The sequence below is a fragment of the Myzus persicae genome, unplaced genomic scaffold, assembly GCF_001856785.1.
Source record: "Myzus persicae strain clone G006 unplaced genomic scaffold, MPER_G0061.0, whole genome shotgun sequence".
NCBI lineage: Eukaryota > Metazoa > Arthropoda > Insecta > Hemiptera > Aphididae > Myzus > Myzus persicae.
Window position 1 is genome coordinate 188,586 of NW_019102414.1, and position 19,698 is coordinate 208,283.

The following is a 19,698-nucleotide window of genomic DNA, read 5'->3' on the forward strand; positions in this document are numbered from 1 at the left end:
CCCCCGAGCCAATGAATACTTGAATATTTCTACTAGGTATAATATATAAATATGAGCATTGATCAAGGAATCAAGTGAATGTGTTTTATACTTTTAAGACCGTATAGTGTATATTGTGGAGCTGCAAAAATACTGCATACATCATTTTGAAATATTGTTTTTGTGTCAATGGGGGTTCAACAGACTTTTTAATAACAAAATTATTTAAACTAAAGAGATTGAATCATATATAAAACAATTTGAGGATTTAATAAACAAAATGAAAAAAAACGCTTTAATATTTACACCTTTCGAAAACAGCTCCACTTACCTATACTATACGAGATGCCTGCTCAAAACTAATTAATAACATATTATAATATAAACTATATGTTTTTTATTGACGTATAATAAATTAATAGCACTAGACCATCCATTACGACATTTAAAAGTGCAAACGTTTTCATTCAAATTGAACACTGAAACCCCTTAATAATGTTCAGCTTTTTTAACTACTCCATAGCCTTTCAAACCTTTAACAATTCAATGAGTGAAACATGAAAATTAAGATAAACGTTTTCGGTTAATTATTTTATACACTAACGACGCACTTATCGGTACTTTTCACCGTCGAAATTAACGAGTTTAATTTAAAAAAGCAATAAAGCACACCGCAATGAATAATTTTTTTATATAGAATATTTTATATCACAAATCAAGTTGATTAATAACTCAGCGATGTAAGTTTTTGCAACACAGTCAATACTAATTTTATCTTTTAAGTCATCGCATTTTGTTTTGTGGTTACCTACTTATAATAATTAATTGTGGTTGTGTTTATTATACACAAACATTTTATTTTCTAAAACGTACATAATTAACATAATTTAGCTGTAAACTTTAATTACACATTTTTTCAAGTTAATTTTAACCAACATGCCTAATTGCTAAATAAGCACGAAAACGAGTTGATGATTTGTCCTCATGGTTTACATTTTAAATTATTTATATTAAAACTTCTGGTCCTGCAGTGGTCTCTATTTGTATATAGCTTAAAATTTTATACGAACAGTAAATTTAAATCAAAAACTGAGAAACTAAAAAAATGTATTTATTTTTATAGGTACCTAAGTATATTATTACCTTGATATTTTGTAATATGTAAAAAGCATACTTCAGAAATAATAAAAATTATAATTTATATAATTATTATAATATTAACTATTAAGTATAATTATATAAAGTATATAAGTATACTAACATGAGGTAATCACTAATTAGTTACCGTAATTATGCATATCTAAGTTTCTAGATGGTCTTTGACCTTTTTTAGTGGCAATATTTTTCAATTACTTCAAGTGCCTAATTGTATTTGAAATAATTTTACTATCAATGTTCAAATTTTTCCAAAATATAATAATATATTTATATAATAAAATAATGCGTTTAATATAATTCAGACAATATACAATTCAAATAATTTATCTTTTATGATTCAAAAACAGTAGGCAGAAGGTATATTAAAATGTATCTAACTAGTCTTTATTTGTTCATAGTAATTCTCGTTTGTGTTCATAAAGTTTTTTTTTTAAGAAAAAGAGTTTATTAAATATTTACAATCCATAAACTTTATTAAATTGTATACAATAAGTAAAATCGTTCGTTGTGATGATCAATACTGATCAAAATACTGTGATAATACTTGTAAAGAATACTCACAGCAGATTTACAACAATTGAGAGTAATTATAGGAGGACATCGTGCCAAATATATTATGTTTTCTCTGTCTTCCTAACGTAATTTATTGAACTCTTTTTTAATATTAGAGTGACTTGACATAATATTATCAAATTTCAAATTGAGGATATTATCTAGCGCCCCACCTGGGACTTCTTTAATAAAATAATTTTGAAGCAATAGTTATATGCATTTTAAAATCATCAAATAATTTACAATTTCAAAACGGTCATAACTTGCTTCAAAATTATTAGTACCATAAAATAAGCTCATGTGAAGCTGTGGATAATATTTTTATCTCTCTTATTATATTATACAATATTACTTTTGACTATAATTGATGGCCAAATAAGAATCTCCTACAGTCCTATGCCTATGCGTCAACCTTCGGAACACAAATTTAATATTATACAGTTTATAATAAAACATAATATAACTATATGTAAGGTAGGTATATTAACCAAATGTCGTAAATATTAAGTACAAAGAAAAGGAAAGAAAATATACCCAACCAACTACGTGAAGCTCGGCATTCCAAATTGCACACAACAAACAAAATAACATTTTTGGTAAGACTAACCATATTACCTACACAAAATACTAATCTATTTAGACATTAAAAATAACCATTGAAAAAAAAATCCAATAAGTGTACAAAATAGAGTATAATATATGGTAATTTAAATTTAAAACTCATGACCACTGTACAGTTGACAATAAAATAAATAAATACAAAAAATTACATTTTTAGGGTTCGGATATCAAATTCTGTCTATACATATAGGTAAGCAAATTCGTCATTAGGTACATAAATTATGTCTGGTAGGTAACTGATAACTGGTAAGTAATACATTTTGTTTTTTTATATATAATAAATAATATTATGGTAGTGGTTACAAGCTGATTTATAATAAATAAAATAATTATGTTAGAATTAGGTATACAATAACATTTATAACTACTACAAGAGCCCCTGTCTTATCATACAACTTAAATATTATATTGGAGATCAAAATAATTAATACGGTAACGAATATTGAAATAATAGGTAAGTACAACAAAATCAGGCCAAAAAGAATTCTGGACCTATAAAATTTCCACATTTAGGAAAATCTTCGGGTACCTGAGGAAAACTTCCACTGGGATTTAACACCCTGAAAATCAATGACAAGCCACTGGACCATTCGGAAGTCTTTTCACTTCTAAATAACCAATATCCTGAAACACATAAAATTGATTATTGTTGGTAGCGAACCATTTAAATGATAAACAATTATTTTATACAAAAATCTGTTGTAGTTTTTATTGACTGAGGATATTTATTTATTTTTTAATTTGAAGTTTAAATAATATATTTTATATTTTATACACTTTTAATGTGACAATTTTTTCCAATATTGCTTAAACCGAATCCAGAAAATTTTACATTTATTATTATGTTTGAGTTTTGTATTTTACCCATCATATTATGTATGTAACTATTTAAAATCTCGTACCTAATTAAAATGACTTTAGATTTTATATATTTCTAAATTCAAAAACAGTCGTATTACCGACATCGCTGTAAAAAAAATGTTTTTCATAAATCGTAAATAGTTTAAAATTACAAAACAGAAGTTTTTGTGTAATTAGTAACGGAGCCAGTGCCCTGTTCCTATAAACTTTGTTCAAAGTTTTAATTAGAAATAAAATGTCCCCCTCGTCCAAACTAACACACACGACCACTATATAACTGATGGCGACAATGAGAGCTTAGAGCGCCATCAGTATTTAATTTAAAATATAAAAGTCTAACATAATCACATTTCCTCATAAATAGTGAACAGAAATCCACAAAATATACAAAACAGATTTTAAAAATAATAATTCCTCAAATATTTATTTCACCGGATAAATTAAAATAAACACGGTTAATCTATTATCTGAATCAATACTTTAAAATTATTTTTTTTTATCGTTGGTTTAATTAAATATTTAAAAAGAGCTTATCAAAAAAGATAAATTAAAATTTGGACTTTTCCCTTTGTTAATATAGAAAAATATAATTATTAAATAAATTATTACCATTAATTATTTTACAATTGTTTTATCTAACAATAAAACATAACAGTTAAAACTTTTTTTTAAAGATATGATGACATTTTCTATTTTATTATTATTATTTTTTTATAGAAGTTTTAAATATTTTAAGTTTATAAAAGTAAAGATAAGCACATAAAACTTTGAAAAAATGATAAAACCAATCTAAAAAAATGTTAACGTATCTTTTTAATCTAAATGTGGTTAATGTTTAAAAGTTGCACGACTAAAGTTTCGCACATTTCCTAAATTCTCTCGAAGTTCACGTAAAAACTTATAAGTTTAAAATGTATACATATATTATGTACATAATATGTACGTACAATAATGTATATATTTATTTGGAGACATTGTTTAAAAAAGATTTTAATAAAAAACCAAATGGAATACAAAGCTCTCGAGCTTTGCGCTTGTAGGATTAGTACCATAGTGGTGTGCTGTGATATTTAATTTTAAATCTATTAATTCCTTTCGATAACATTAAACTGAATGAAAATTCTTTGGCCGGAAACATCTTTTTCATAGGGTATTTCTACGGTCATATTAGTTTTACCTAAGATTGTTAAACTAAGAGTTAAAGCAGTAATTCTCAAACTGTTTTGTTTCGTAATACCCCTTATAGTGCTAAGAAAATTCTACGAAACCCCACCAATTATAAATGCTCATAAAATATACTTACTCGTGAAAAATTGTGTAAAATGAAACTAACTAACATCTAATAATGTTTTTGACCGTAAAACAACATTTTATGTGAGTTATAATTACTTGTCATTAATATAATAAACCAAATGTTATTTTGTTTAAATTTAATTCAGTTATGTTCATGTATCCTAAATGAACTACTCTCGAGGAGAGCTGGGGCTCTGCCGATACAGTTCGAGGACCACTGAGTTAAAGAAACTATTGAGAAAATTGAAAAATTACCACTTCAAAGGTATTATTTGGATTAAAATTCTAATCAACAAAACTATAAAAGTGCTACAAGAAACTTTGTAAATACTCTTTTACTATCCACGAAAAGTTTTTATAATAAATGATAAAATTAAAAAGCCATTTCATTAAAAGTCTGAAAAATCAATTATTTTTTAATTATTACGATTTACGGTTATATAGTAAATTCGCACAAATATTTAACCTGAGTACCTGACCGAAGTATTTTGATATTTTTTATGATAGGAACAATTTTAAAAATACTTTTCATTTATGAACTACTTGTGTTTATAAAATGTTAAAAATATAACATTTTTTTTTATATATTCCTCGTGATAAAAAGATTTGTGCAGCGTAAAATATAATAGCTGAAAATGAAAACAACTCATTGTGTTTTTTAATCTACGGAAAAAATATTATGTTCTTAATGAATTTTTTAATAAATGTAAAGTGCACTTTTTATAAAATTGTCGTCTTGAGCAACTCAATGGTATGACATTATTATTGTCAAACAAAAGCGTTTATATTAATACGGGGTTTTCGCCCTTTTGTATATATTAATTTACAAAAGATCTGTTTATAAAGACCCTTCTTGCGTTAATAAATATGAATGTTTTTCCTCGGGACATGGTTTTCTTATTTTGTAAGATTGAAATCTCACTATTAAGGTTGGGGTTAGGTTAATGGCAGCGATCATTACCGGGATTATCAGCGATAAATCGCACGACAGATACACCTGCTGCTGGCACGACCACGGTGTTCTTCAGCACCGACCTGTCGAGTTTCCTGTGCACTAAGTGCGAATCACTGTCTAACTTCTTCGCATGTTCAGCCGACTTGACGAACGCGTTGCTCTTCTGGCCGACCACGTAGAAACTGTGTCCGTGCAAGTAAAACGAATGAGATCTGTCCGTCTTGAACAGCGTGTGCTCTAAGAAAAATATCATCACTTTAGCTATATAATAATTAATTAGTTATTAATAGAACAGTTTAACTTCTCCGAGGCCGAAATAAGCGAAGTTGATAACTGCGCATAAAGTATTAATTTATATGCTACATAATATTAATACCTTATAATAACTATAATGAAATCATGCATCATTAATGATTCTTAAATAACTGAATGATTGAAACAATTTTATTTTATCGAAAAAAAACAACTATTTCCCCGCTGTTTTTTTAAATATTTTCAAATCAAAACACTTTAAATAAACAATTATTGCATCTGTTGTGCGCATAATATACGCTAATTGTACGGTTATTTTATGTATATTATGCAAACGTTATTTATGCAAAAATATCAATCGTATATAATATTGATACCAATGCTGCAGAAGAAAAACAGTTGCTGGAAATTCACGTTATAGGTACTAACGTACATTTGAGTAATCAAATCGTAAATATTATTAGAAAATTTAGATTTTCTAGTTATAAGTGGCCCGAGGATCAAAATGTATAGCATTTGCATTTTTTTTTTTTTTTGAGACGTCCTAGAGATGCCTATGTGAGCTATAAATTTGTCAAGTTAACCTAACTTAATCTAATTTGATGTTGCATGCATCGAAATTTAAATGCACTTTGCTTTTATAGTTTTATGTATCAATTTCAGTAGTCTTCAAACAATTTGAGCACCACAACCTGATAAATAATTCTTATGCAATATTACTAAATTTTTGTTTTTACACATAGATTTTTTTGCATATTTCAGGGTTTTTAGCAAAAAATTTAAGCAGTAACCTATTTAAATGTATATATGAATGTTTTAAAGAGCATATTATTGAGCTCATAACAACTTTTTTGTTTTTGATCAATAGGTTATGAACTCTGGACCTAATAACATAACAAACATGCGGCATCTAATTGACAGAAGTACTGTGTTAATCGTTATTTGTGACTTTATTACAAAACTCTCTCGGTATAGCTCACCCGCTATGTCTTAATAAAAAATATTGAATGTATGAACAGTTCGCGTCGCGGTCACTAACATAGGTATGTGATTTTTTTTTTATTAAGAACGTGATTTGAGATTCATTATGACAATACAATTATTATGTTTCAGGGCTGATTTTATCTTAATAATATAATATGTGTGTGGATTATGTATACTGTGTATACTGTATATACCTGTATCGAAAATAACTAATTCCGTAGCAGAACCCAACGGCAAGTCGATGATATGTGTACACTCGCAAGACGTAATACTAGACCGACATTTGAGTGGCACATTTTCTGCGTTGCACACTATCACGTCTTCGGGCTGTCGCAATAGCAAAGGGGCGGAAGGTAACACCATCGAAATGTTGTTGAAATTCGGCAATGACCAGCTTCCTTCTGTAAACGTTCGAGTATAAGTTATTGACGGTTGCACCGATCATCGTTTGACATTATTATTGTGTTTCCATTGTTCGCTTACCGCCGAGCTGATATTTAATCGAGGAAAATCCCAAATAAATTGTATTTTTAAATTCAACTGCAGACAACTCGTAGGGTAGGCTATCGAGACTTGTAATGGACAAGTGTCGATCCCCGTACTCGGACTGTTCATAATTCAAAAAACATTAAAAAAATATCAAGTATAATATTCTAAGTTGTTATAATATTTTAAGATGACATAGGTATCATACATTTTTGGTCAAAATATCAAACATCTCGCGAATGGAATAGGTTAGTTAACATTGACAAAATTAAATTAAACAAACAGCGGTTAGTGTTTCTAAAAACAATCTCGACGGTCACGTCTGTGGTGAGAAAGTTGAGTTTTTGTTTGAATATTTTTTTGCTGACTTTTTTGATCTTACTATAATATGACTTATTATTGCGTGGAACTAGCAAACTATTCTAATTTATAACGATAGTTATAGCAACAACAACAAAAATCAATCAAACGAATACATTGGTAGGTACTTTGTAATAGTATATTATAATTAATAATACTCGTAAATCAAAAAGAATAGTGTTTGATTTAGGTCTTGTAACATTTATTAATTATTTAGTGTTGATTAGATTGTAAATTGTACAGTGCAATTCCATTGTTTTTCTTTCTATAGAAATTAATAATTACCATCGACCGATATGAAAGTGCACAATCAGCCGAGAATAATACGTAGGTACCTATTATTTCAAACTTGCAAGCAAAATTGAATGGACTTATAGTCTGTAAATGTAATTTGGAAGAACTCCAACATAATAATAGAATGAAGAGAGATTCGTCTGTTTACGGTGAGCATTTTTTTTTTTATAACAATTCATCTTATTATTTGTTTATCGGGAGTACAATAAACCCCCAGTTTGAATTACAACGTTTTTTCATTATTCTATTGATTTTTAAAAGAAAAATTAAATATTATTAATCATGTAATAAATAAATATTATTGACTAATAATTAATTATATCATAATATAGGACATATTATATAGAAAATAGATTTACGGATACTTAAAATTTAATGTTTACAAATGTGATTTAATGTTTATATTATTATAAGAACTTCTCAGTTCATTATATTACATTATGTAAAGAATTTTTTTTATAAGACATAATGTATAAAGTACATTAACATATAGATTAATTACACAATTTATTGTACCTATATATTTAAGCTATAAAAATCAAGACGTATAATGATTGTTTTCACTTATATATTTTTTAATTACCATATATTTTTCAAATATACCCAACATAATAATATAATACTCACCGGTTTTACGAGATTTTCCGTGTCCGAGATCGTGTTGTATAATGTCGAGTTGTATTGTATGTACAACGTGTGTGTGTGGTTGGAATGTTTACAGTGACCCTCTGAGCTGACCATCATGTCATAAACTCCTTGGATTTCGCTTGTGGTTAAAATGAAGTCTAACGTTTCACCTTTAAACACACCATAGGGATTTTAGCCGATTACATTTTACGATTCTGTGAACATGTTTATTCAACACTAAACCTGGTTCAACTTGAATAACGTCAACTGGTTTAGGATCAATCGCATGGCCGTCTATTGATATAACTGTTAAATGACGTTTGTGCACTTTTATCTCGATTGGACATTGCGAATCTCCTCCTGTGTTTATTGTCCTGAATCTATACTTGCTATTGTCTTGTACCGTGATCGTCTGAAATCGGAAAAATAAAAAACAATCTATTTTTTTTTTCAGTTCTGATATTTAAGTAATAGTGTCAGTGTTTAATTGATCAAGGTTTCTCGATAAATCGTGTTCCCTGATCAGTGGTCGCCGTATGTGAGACGTGCTCGTTTTACGCACATGCTTTATTTATAAAATATAAAAACAAGTGGTGTGTATACATATAATAATATAATATTGATATGGTCTTGGAATATAAATTTGCCGTTCACTAAAACTGTTTGATATTAATATTATTATAATGTTTGGTATGAAAATTTATGTTTTTTAGCCTTCGAATGTCGGGTGATAACCGTCAACCAGTATAAGTGCGTGGTAGATTTTTACGCTTATAGCAAAAATTAACTGACGTCGCCATACTAACAATACGAATTTTTTTAATTAAACCACAAATCCGTCTTTCAGTAATACAATCTCTATAGATTCTTTTCATACACTATATAATAAATTACAATATGGTTTGTATTGTTAATTCTGATTACCTAACTTAATTAATTATGGACACATTGAATAGTTTCGTTTACCGTGTTCGATTCCATTCCATTTATGCGCATTTCATTGATACCATTTTGGGAGATTGTCGTGTATTCTACTAGTAAAACGTGTGGAACTTCATCATAGTCATACATGGAGGCATGAGGTTCTCGACGTTTCGACTGCTTCACTATAAATGCTCCAAATAGTCTGTCGGACAACTCGTCGCCTGTTTATAAAAATATAATACCGTATCAATATAGTATTGTAAAAGTTGAAAATATTGTAATGGCTAAGTGTAGAAACTAAGTAGTGCACAAAATAAATAAAAAACATTTACAATTTGCATACTGCCAACTACTTGTCTTACAAGAACCAAAATATATTATTACTGCATATAGTAGGTACCTATGTGTGCGTGTAAAATTGGGCGAGAAGAGGCAAAGCGAAATATTTTGTTTTTTTTTTAATGACCCACCGCCCTCCTTGACTACCTACTTAATATAATACATATTATTGAAACTATTATTCTCATTAAATATCATATTCAGACGAAATTAATCTTGTACTACTCAGTTCAGTACTCACCACACACCCACCAAACTATCGGACATTTGACCATAAAAATCACGGCCAACACCACACTGCAGTGTACAATAGTATATTATAATAATAATCACTCAAATATTTAAAAAAAAACGTTCAAATAAGAATTATTACTAACATTGTTATATTTAATTGAATCTATGGTTATAAATCGATACGCAGTTTTAATCACGAAATTCTTATGATCGGTCTAATTAGTAATATGTATTATCGAAATAAATTGGTAATGCACTTACCGTCTTTACCTATAACTACCTTTAAGTATATTAATGGATTTCAGTATTTTACCCGATAATATCTGCCACCAGTGAGTTCCTGCTTGAGCTGCTCTAAATTTATATTGAAATGTTGTGTGCGGTAGTATTGGACATTGTGTTACCATAGGTGCTCCATCCATTACCGGAGTCTCTTTTTGCCACTGACCTCTCCAGTGTACCGAAATGCTATGACCGGGTATACGGTTAACAATGTCTATTACCATTATATCGTTTTCACAAACCTGTAATTAAATAATATATTTTTATTATTTAATATTAACAATTATGTATCTACTAAAATAATGATATATATTTTCAATTGAGAACTATTAATAAATACCACGTTTTAGAACTTAACTGCTGCACATCTCTTTAAAAAAATGAAACCATCTACAGTGCAGATTAATTTAACAGGAAAAAATTATTACTTTAATAATATTTCTATCCATGTGATAATGATATTGCCTATAATATATAGTAATATTGGGTTTTATATACTTTCTGACAGATATGTCGTATAGAGTTATAGATAGTATGTATAATACAATAATTTAATAAATTATGTGGGTAATATAATTATCAAACATACTCGTATTGGTGGACCAGGAACTTGTCTATTAGCAGTAATAATTTTCTCTGAAAATCTGTTGCAATACATGTCATGTTGGCATTCCGTTTGATTGTTGGAGGAACACTTTTGACAATTGCTAAAATATGATTATTTTATCAGTTAATTTATCATAACTTACATCATAACTAATTATAAATGACACTAATTTTGAGACATATGTAATATTATATTATGCATATCGCATACATCATGTAGGAGGTACAATATATCTTATAATTAATGTAATTATGGAATAAATAAAAATGTTTTGTTCTTTTTAGGAATTTAAGTTTATGTTCAGTGTTGCCGCATCCGTCTTACAAATATTCCTCCTAGGAAATTTGCATTCAAACAAATTTTGTGTAAGCTTTTTTTGCTGCTGTAGAGTCCATCATGCTTGAACATGTTCAACGAAGTTTCTTATGTTTTGTTTCACACCATCTAAATATACCTTGTAACCAACGGCCCAATTATACTCCGGTCTCACACTATCGACAGTTGTCTACCTTTACTGACCAGCTGACCTCATAAGAACAGTTAATCTCATATTTCTGTCCAAATGTATAAATGGTTAAATGGATTCACCCACATCGTTATCTAAAATTAATTTTAGAGTCCCTCCTCAGGATCCATGTTGCACAAGATCTTATTTTCCATATTTTATTCTGGTTTTTTGCTTCAACTACTTAGCCAATGCTTTTTTATCCTCCCCCTCCCCCTACAAACATAACAAATTAAGAACCTACTTTTTAATTTTAATTTTTTCTATCTCTCGCAATAAGCAATCATTTGATTAGGTAATATGTTTTATTTTCTTTAATTATAATTTATTATCTTTCTTATTCGGTACCAATTTAATTCTCACATTTACATTATTATATTATTATTATTATGAACTTTTTGTTCATCATAATGTCATTTTCTTTGGGGTTTTGACCTGCAGTCTTGTAATAAAAATACAATTTTGTAAGTTAATTGGCCTATTATCAAACTTAATACAGTTTATTATTCATGTTTCTGCGTTGGTTTTATTTTGCTATATTTTAATTTTTAGGCAAGTTATGGTAATTTTCATATCGTAATATTTTACATATAATATTATACTCATAATAAGTGATGAGTGATGACTCTTAAATATTTTAATATTGTAAAAACCAATGTACGAACACACTACACTGATACCTAATAATGTTTTTATACCTTTAAGTTTGATGATAGTTAAATTCACTCTAATAACTAACAAACTACCATTATATAGTATTGACATTTTTTTAAATACCTAGTAGATAAAGCAATGAATTATTTTTAAATAATTATACAAAACAATATTTTACTTTTGAACTTTTTGAGTCTCCAGCACAATTTTGTATCTGCAAATTAACGGCCAATCCAGTTCGTGACATTCTCTATCACAATTTTGTTTTGACGCTTCTAAAAAAAATATTACAAACACAATCGTTATGATTTTATTTAACTGCTGTTATCATTTTAACTGAATTCTCGAAACTAATACCTATGCCTAATATCATATATAGTATGTATGGATATTGAGTAAGTCGTTAATTTTTTTCATTTAATTCTTAACGAAACGTACTAAAACGAATGATTGTAAGTACTCACTTGGTAACTCTGTACTCCATAAAACTAACCCTGTAATCGTAACTACGCCTAACACCACTGAAATTCTACTTTTAACACCTTTTAACTGCCTTACCGAAGTCATACTTTACTGCACTCTAGCTCCTGAACGTGTATAATGTGTTCTCCTAGGAAAGCGACAATTGCCATTGCCCACAATTTCCCTTTCGAATAAGTGCCTATCTAACATTATAGTACCACACACTTTATGCATTGTTAAGTCTTAACTTTCTCCCACTGATTATTTTTACTCTTTTCAAATCACAATACCGCAACTAAAAAACAGTTGTACCTATTGTACATATTGCATTATACGGTTAGTCTGTGTATGGTACAAACGCAATGTATAATATTATGCACAAATGAGTATTATATTATTGGCTATAATTACACAAGAAAATTAGTTGTTACATATAAATAATACTCATCGATTGAAAATGCATATGTATATATACAATACTCGTACATATTTAAGAAAACCTATTTAATATACCTACTATAATATTATTTTTATTCTTTATTGTTACCCTATTGTAACAAACACGGTAATTTTTACAATAATATGTCCAAGTAATCGATTTCTGACGACAACAACACTCTCTGCAGATCACCTATTATAATAATAATGTATTTTTTTATTTGATAATTTATGATAAGTATTCTAACAAATATTGAATATATACCTTCAATTCTCATCACGCGGTCTCACGTGTTATTTAAAAAAAAAAAATATTGTTGTTTTAACTTTGAATACCTCAGCCTGTTGTTGCATATGTGGCATGACTACTCATCTGCAACCCTCTGGTATAAATCAGAGATCCGTAGTCATCAGGGGGTGCCAAATAAGTACTTATAAACTTATATGCTCACACCACAACCACATATCTCGATCTTTAAAATGTATGCTGAAAAATAGTTTCCGACGCTTGTGTTTGTTCATGATTCGACAGAAAAAATATTATTCTACTATAAGTGGGTACTATTTCTACTCTATTGATGGACAATTTAAAATAAAAACCTAAATAGTATTTGAATTGTGTTAAAAAAAAAAATATAATTTTTTAAGCCATGAACTATTTTTCTAGTTATGCAATTACATTTAATAAGTACATTGAACAATAATTATAGTGTCTAGTTAAATAGGCACAAGTAAAGTACTTGATTGGTACATACTATAGTAATCTAATAATTTAATAGTATCATTGTAAACAATATACAAGCATAAAATGGTTAAAATATGTGGGTAAATATATTTTTCTTAATCTTTTTGATGTGTACTATTAAAGAAGTAGGAATTAAGGGAAAATTGAGTAAACGTTCAATATTTCTGATAAAGTGAAGTACTTACATGATATTATGATAATAACACTATGTTTAATTATAAATCACAGTCAAAAATCCTAATTAAAGTATATATGATTTCAGATTTGTCGACTGGACGTAACATTATTTTGTATTGTGAAAATATAAGTTATCTTAATATACGTACATATATAACATTTCATTAAAATACCAATTAATCATCGAGATATTATACATTTTTTATACATCCATTGGCTGTCAAAAGTAGCCCTTTGAACCATATTATGTATACCTTTAGGCTTTAACCAAATATAAAATATAATTCTCCCCGATTTTGAGTTTTTTTTTATCATACAACAAAAGTGATTAACGTTAGTTAATATATATAAAATCTTATTGTGTTACTGGTTACGACTTACTGTGAACTTAATGTGGCAATATATATGTTCACATTTTTAACAGTTATTTCTGAATGTTTACTGCCAAATTTATGGCTGGGGGTTGCACAGAGGGACGGAGCTATTCTATGATTAGGTATTTTATATTTTGAGAGCACCCCTACTAATCTTTATTTTCATTGGGATGGCATGTTAATTTTGATAAAATAATTATTCTACATACATGTATAGTATTATTAATAGTTTTTCCATAATATTTTTTGAACCATAGTTCTGAATATAATTAGATTTAGCTATTTTCTATGATTTTCTATAATTTGATAGCTATAATTTCAATTTTAAAAAATATATAAGTTGGTACCTATATGAATTAAATCGATATAAAATTACTTTTTATCAGAATACAACTTTAATTGATCATTGTTCAAAAAATATATAGTTTAATTTTTTTTTAGAAGTATTTGTGCGCACAAATGGGGCACATATTATTGAACTAAATGTATGATGCCTGTATACTTTCGTTTCATAAATGTATCTGCAGCCTGCACACGGTATATAAGTGTCTCTACTTGATAGATTAACGCGTTCAACGATGTTGGAAAAATGGTAACTTAAACAAGAAAAGTTACGTAAAAAAATTAACTTATTTTAAGGATATGGATATAATGTGTTAATTTTTGAGCCATAGGGAACTCCAAAATATAGGCTCGTATCAAATAATAATTTTATTGAATTTTGGTATAAAAAAAAAGGTTTAAATAATTTATAAAATACTATTTATTTTTAATACCCCACAAGCTCATTCATATGCAATCGTTTTTTTAATTAATTGGAGTAATATAAAATTTAATTGAACCAGAAACTATTTTTTTATGTAAAGCGTGAGGTATATTTTTATCACTATTCTCGAATGCATGCAATTTATATTAATAGGATGGTGCAACCTAACAATTGTCTTATTTCTTGGCGAATTAATACTTGAGTGAATAAACAAGCAGTACATACAAATAAACTGCAATCAGTACTATGAAAATTAATGACGCTGAGAACCCTTAACAATCTACGATCGGTTCTAAAATAAGTCCATCTCTCTCACACTATACCTCTCTCTCTTTCACACACAGATACAGATTACGCCGTAATTGCCGTTTACAGCAATATATACGCTCATTAAAGACTTAAGAATTAAAAAAAATAACGTGAATTCTCTGCACACATGTGGTCTCTGTTTTTATTTCTATTGGACCCATACGACGTTTACGAAATTATATATAATATTATATAATATTAACATATTAATATAGTATTATTTACAATACAATATAGCGACTACATCGATGTAACGTATGTATTGTATTTTTGATGAGCGATTCTAATTGCAATCGTTATAGCTTTCACTCGTTTATATTTTTACGACACCGACAGTATTTTCACCAGACTTTAAAAGGTTTGAATTAATATAATTCGTAATATTAGTCTCCAATGTTTTTTGTCACTGCGGCTTTCTCAAACCTCAATACTCACACATATATCTATAAATATAAGTATAATATACTTAAACTCAAAACCCTGTTCTCTATTGAAAAATAATTAAAACGAACAGCTGGTGATAGTTATTGAAAAATGACCATAGTCATTCGTAGTAAATTAGTAAACAGCATACATCGACAAGGCGACCATCTATGTACCTAAGTATTGAAATTATTGAAGAATGTCAAACTCGAATGACCAGGCGTTTAAGTCGCAGCGTATGTTTTACCTTGACGAAATTACCAAATATTTAGTTTGAAAATATGTTTTCAAGGAAAATCATAATATTATGTACGCTATGTAGCTTAACGTAATAATATATATATAAAGGTAACCTCAACATTTTATCAGGCCCTCTCGATTAAAATACTTATATTTTTTCTTTATACACTCGTATACCACTTCAAAACGGATAGACATAATATTCGAGTTAGTTAGCCGTTGTGGCTAATGTTTTTTTAATATTTGCAATGCATAATATTGTATATTAGGTATACATAACTAAATACATATATTTATACCTATCCATATTTTAAACACGTCCAAATCTCAATAAATTAAAAACGTCTATAACACAGTTATGGAATTGAATTTTCTGTTTTTAAACTTTAGATAGTCACACATAATATTATTGTGTGGTTGATAATTGTTCACTATAATATGTTATGCACACAACGCACAACCCCATTAACGATATGAGTATTTAAAATATAATATAAGGTGCACAATGCGTATAATTACCAAAATCGGGAATAGGTGTATAATATATTATAGTGACCACCACTGATAGAAGACCAATTAGAACTGACAACCGTAGCATGCAAGCACACAGGACATTACTTTCGGTCATTTTTTAAAAAATTTTTAATCGCAGGCCGATAAAAATCTATAAGTGTTAAGACAACACGATTATTTGAAACACTATAACAACGCACTGCCACCTTACTTTAATTTTACTTTTATTAGTAAGTCACTATTATAATTATTCTCATGTAGGTACATAAAATCAATTCTGTCACGACCGGTCGTAATTATTATTAATATACTAAGTACTTGTTAACGCGTTGAGCAAGAGCGACTCACTAGTGAAACTTCGACGTGATGCCTGAAGACTGGACCATGCTAGGTACACGAGAATATAAAAGTAGGCCAGCCGCACAAACAGCAGTCTATTACATCAATATGTTCAATGATATAACAATAAATTATACACCAACTGCCGAATACATTCAAGGGTGATGTTTACAACATGTGACTTATTTTTATTAGGCCAAAACAAGCATGCGTAAATTATTGTATAGGTATTTACACTCGAATATAAACGTACTTTCAAGTAATCCATAGAATGTATTTTAATATTACTATTGTTTAAAGAGTAAACAGATGATGTTTTAGACTCTGATCATAATATAGGAAGCCACATTATACCTATTAGTTTTGTTATAATCCAAACGTGCCTATTCTTGATAATTGGTTTTTTTTCCAAATGGTCAAAACTTTTTTAAGTGACAGTGGCGTATACAGTAATATTATTAGGAAAGGCGTGAGAACCCCAAATTTAGCAACAATTGAAACATTTTCTAATTTATTCACGGAGTGGTGAATAGCTTCGATAAATCATCATGTACGTTTAATTATAATATAATATACCTAATTATTAGAACAAGGACCTCCAATTTCCATATACTTGGACATTTTATATTTATATTATTGTATACGTCATGCCATAAAGCAACTGCTAATAACAAAACACGTACTTATTTTAGACGATATTGAAAATTAAAATTAAAAACTTTTAGTGTGTAAGTATTCTATAGGTATATTATGATGTGATAAATTATGTAAACATCTTGTCAATATTGTCATTTTTTGTTTGTTTGACCTCCGAATAGGGGACTTATAAATACTTTGGAGTAAGACCATCATGTTACATGATAATTATTATAATAATATCTACATACGTACGAATCGACAGTTTTATAATTCTTATTATTTTATACTATCAACAACATGACTTTTATCATGAAATACAAAAACCGTCACTCCGATGTATTTACATATAATATATACTGTACAGTGATTGAAGTGGCTCAAAATAAGTGGAGGGATGCCTTTCATAATTTATATAGTTCTCATACGTATATCGCTTAAACAGTCGTACAAAATAAGTGGAGGGATGGAAAATGTGAATTATAAGAAGTTGATAGATGCCATCCCACAGTATCCCCCCTCCCCACTTCGACCTCTATCTCTCTCTCTATTTATATATATATATAATATTTAGAGTGTACCTACTACCTAGTCATTGAGTATAATATGTCCCTGCACTGGATATGTTCAATTTGAATTTAATGATAAATAATTGCATATGAAACACAGTCTTGTGCGAAGACGTGTTACTGTGTTAGTCTGCATTTCTAAAGATATTTTGTAATTAATTTATACTAAATACTATAGTTGGTAATTTATTTTTTATCAAATTAATTCGATATGTTTAATTATTTTTGCATAAAACATCACAACATCACAAATATTTATAATACTTATATTTATATAATTATATGTATTATTATAATACTACAATATATACATCAAATATTGTACTGTCATTATAACTTGTAGCTTATAAGTTATAAGACAATATTGTCATAGACTATTATGTTGTGCTTTCGTCGACGAGATAACAATCTTAAGAAGCGTAAAGAATGTACACAACATAAACAAAAACAAATAAATAATATCAGTCTTTCAAAAAATAATTGTTCAATCGATCTTACATTTCATATTAATTGACAGAAGCAGTGAATCATTACATACACTGTAATATAATTCATTAACAAATAACAATAGGCTTATAAATTGCATAACCTGTAGACCGATGCGATAACCTTTCTTTTTTGGACAACTTCCTTGCAGTTTTGTGGACAATAATCCTTGTCAGTTTGTCACTAACTGAAAGAAGAAAACAAACGGTTCATAAAAAAACGTCTCATTTCCATACTTTTGAGAATCAGATGTGTAAAAAGGATAAACAAGTAACAACCTTTACTTTTTTCTTTTATCGAGCGAAAATGTTCTCAAAAAAAGAAACCAATGACTCGAGCAAAAACCACGAACGATAATAGTAGGGCCACGGAAGGGGTCAATCAACGCACATAAATCCAGCATTGCCAACTGCTACGCATAGCAGTAGTAATATATGGTTCGAATATACTCTCCTTTAGCGGGCTTGACCATAGAGTAATAGGTTAGGTTAGGTTACTCAATGGCAGTGGTTCTCAACCAGTGTGCCGGGAGAAATGTCATACATATTTAGGCGAGTAGCGATAACTAATGTCTTCGGCGAAGTTGCCAAAGATGTTGTGGTTGTCCAGTACGTGAGTGTACCATGAAAACTTGTTATGTATAGTAGTGTGCCGTGAACCAAAAAAGGTTGAGAGCCACTGCTCTATGGGCTTGACTCACAACTTGAGCAGTGATCGATCTTCAGAAGTAGCGATTGCGGTATTAGATATTCCATATTACAAGTTTATAACAACAACAAATTAATTCTAGTCCATATTTTACAATTAGATGAAAAGGCATGGTTTTAAAAATAGCATTATAATATTTATGAATGATAAAATAATTGTAAACACCAACAAAATCTAACCTTGCATTTGAACGGTGGCTTCCTTACAACAGTTCCCAGACTATAACATAATACAACTCTAAGGGACCCTTTTTAAGAATACAATTTAAAAAACATTTATCAGTCTTTCGGCAACAACAGATTAATAATAATTATAAAAAACCTTCTTAAGAATACAATTTAAGAAATATTTAACAGTAGTATTCAGCACGTCACACGGATATTTTTTTTTTTGTTCTACTTGGCTACTTTGTTGATCGAATTCGTTGTAGGCACCACTGTCCCCACGGCGGTGATCCGCTACCTAAGACCATGATAAAAGAATCATGCCTAAGACTAGGTTGTTATCAATATGTATACGTTTTGTTTTTCTTGACATTATATTCTT

The 19,698-nt window shown here is 28.7% G+C and overlaps 1 protein-coding gene across 2 annotated transcripts; it reads right to left on the reverse strand.

The window, feature by feature from the left end:
- Positions 1-2,149: 2,149 nt before the first annotated feature.
- On the reverse strand, positions 2,150-16,811 carry LOC111032068 (laccase-8-like). Of its 2 annotated transcripts, none has more exons than XM_022312254.1 (11): positions 16,421-16,811; positions 12,146-12,242; positions 10,791-10,908; positions 10,233-10,443; positions 9,389-9,567; positions 8,666-8,834; positions 8,423-8,592; positions 7,139-7,262; positions 6,850-7,056; positions 5,426-5,656; positions 2,150-2,934 (listed from the first exon to the last, which is right to left on the reverse strand). In XM_022312254.1, the coding sequence occupies exons 1-11, from the start codon at positions 16,527-16,529 to the stop codon at positions 2,780-2,782; spliced, it is 1,770 nt and encodes a 589-aa protein (XP_022167946.1). In that variant the 5' UTR covers positions 16,530-16,811; the 3' UTR covers positions 2,150-2,779. The 2 variants fall into 2 exon arrangements, with proteins under 2 accessions (XP_022167946.1, XP_022167947.1); XM_022312255.1 differs by lacking the exon at positions 16,421-16,811 and adding an exon at positions 12,432-12,634.
- Between the last annotated feature and the right edge of the window lie 2,887 nt (positions 16,812-19,698).

Excerpts from the sequence above, each read along its gene's own strand:
- LOC111032068 (XM_022312254.1), bottom strand. The coding sequence starts at position 16,529 with ATGACCGAAAGTAATGTCCTGTGTGCTTGCATGCTACGGTTGTCAGTT. Across the intron at positions 9,568-10,232 it reads CTGGTGGCAGATATTATCGG|GCGACGAGTTGTCCGACAGA; the intron begins GTAAAATACTGA and ends TTTTATAAACAG. Across the intron at positions 7,263-8,422 it reads CGGAAAATCTCGTAAAACCG|TCCGAGTACGGGGATCGACA; the intron begins GTGAGTATTATA and ends AATTATGAACAG.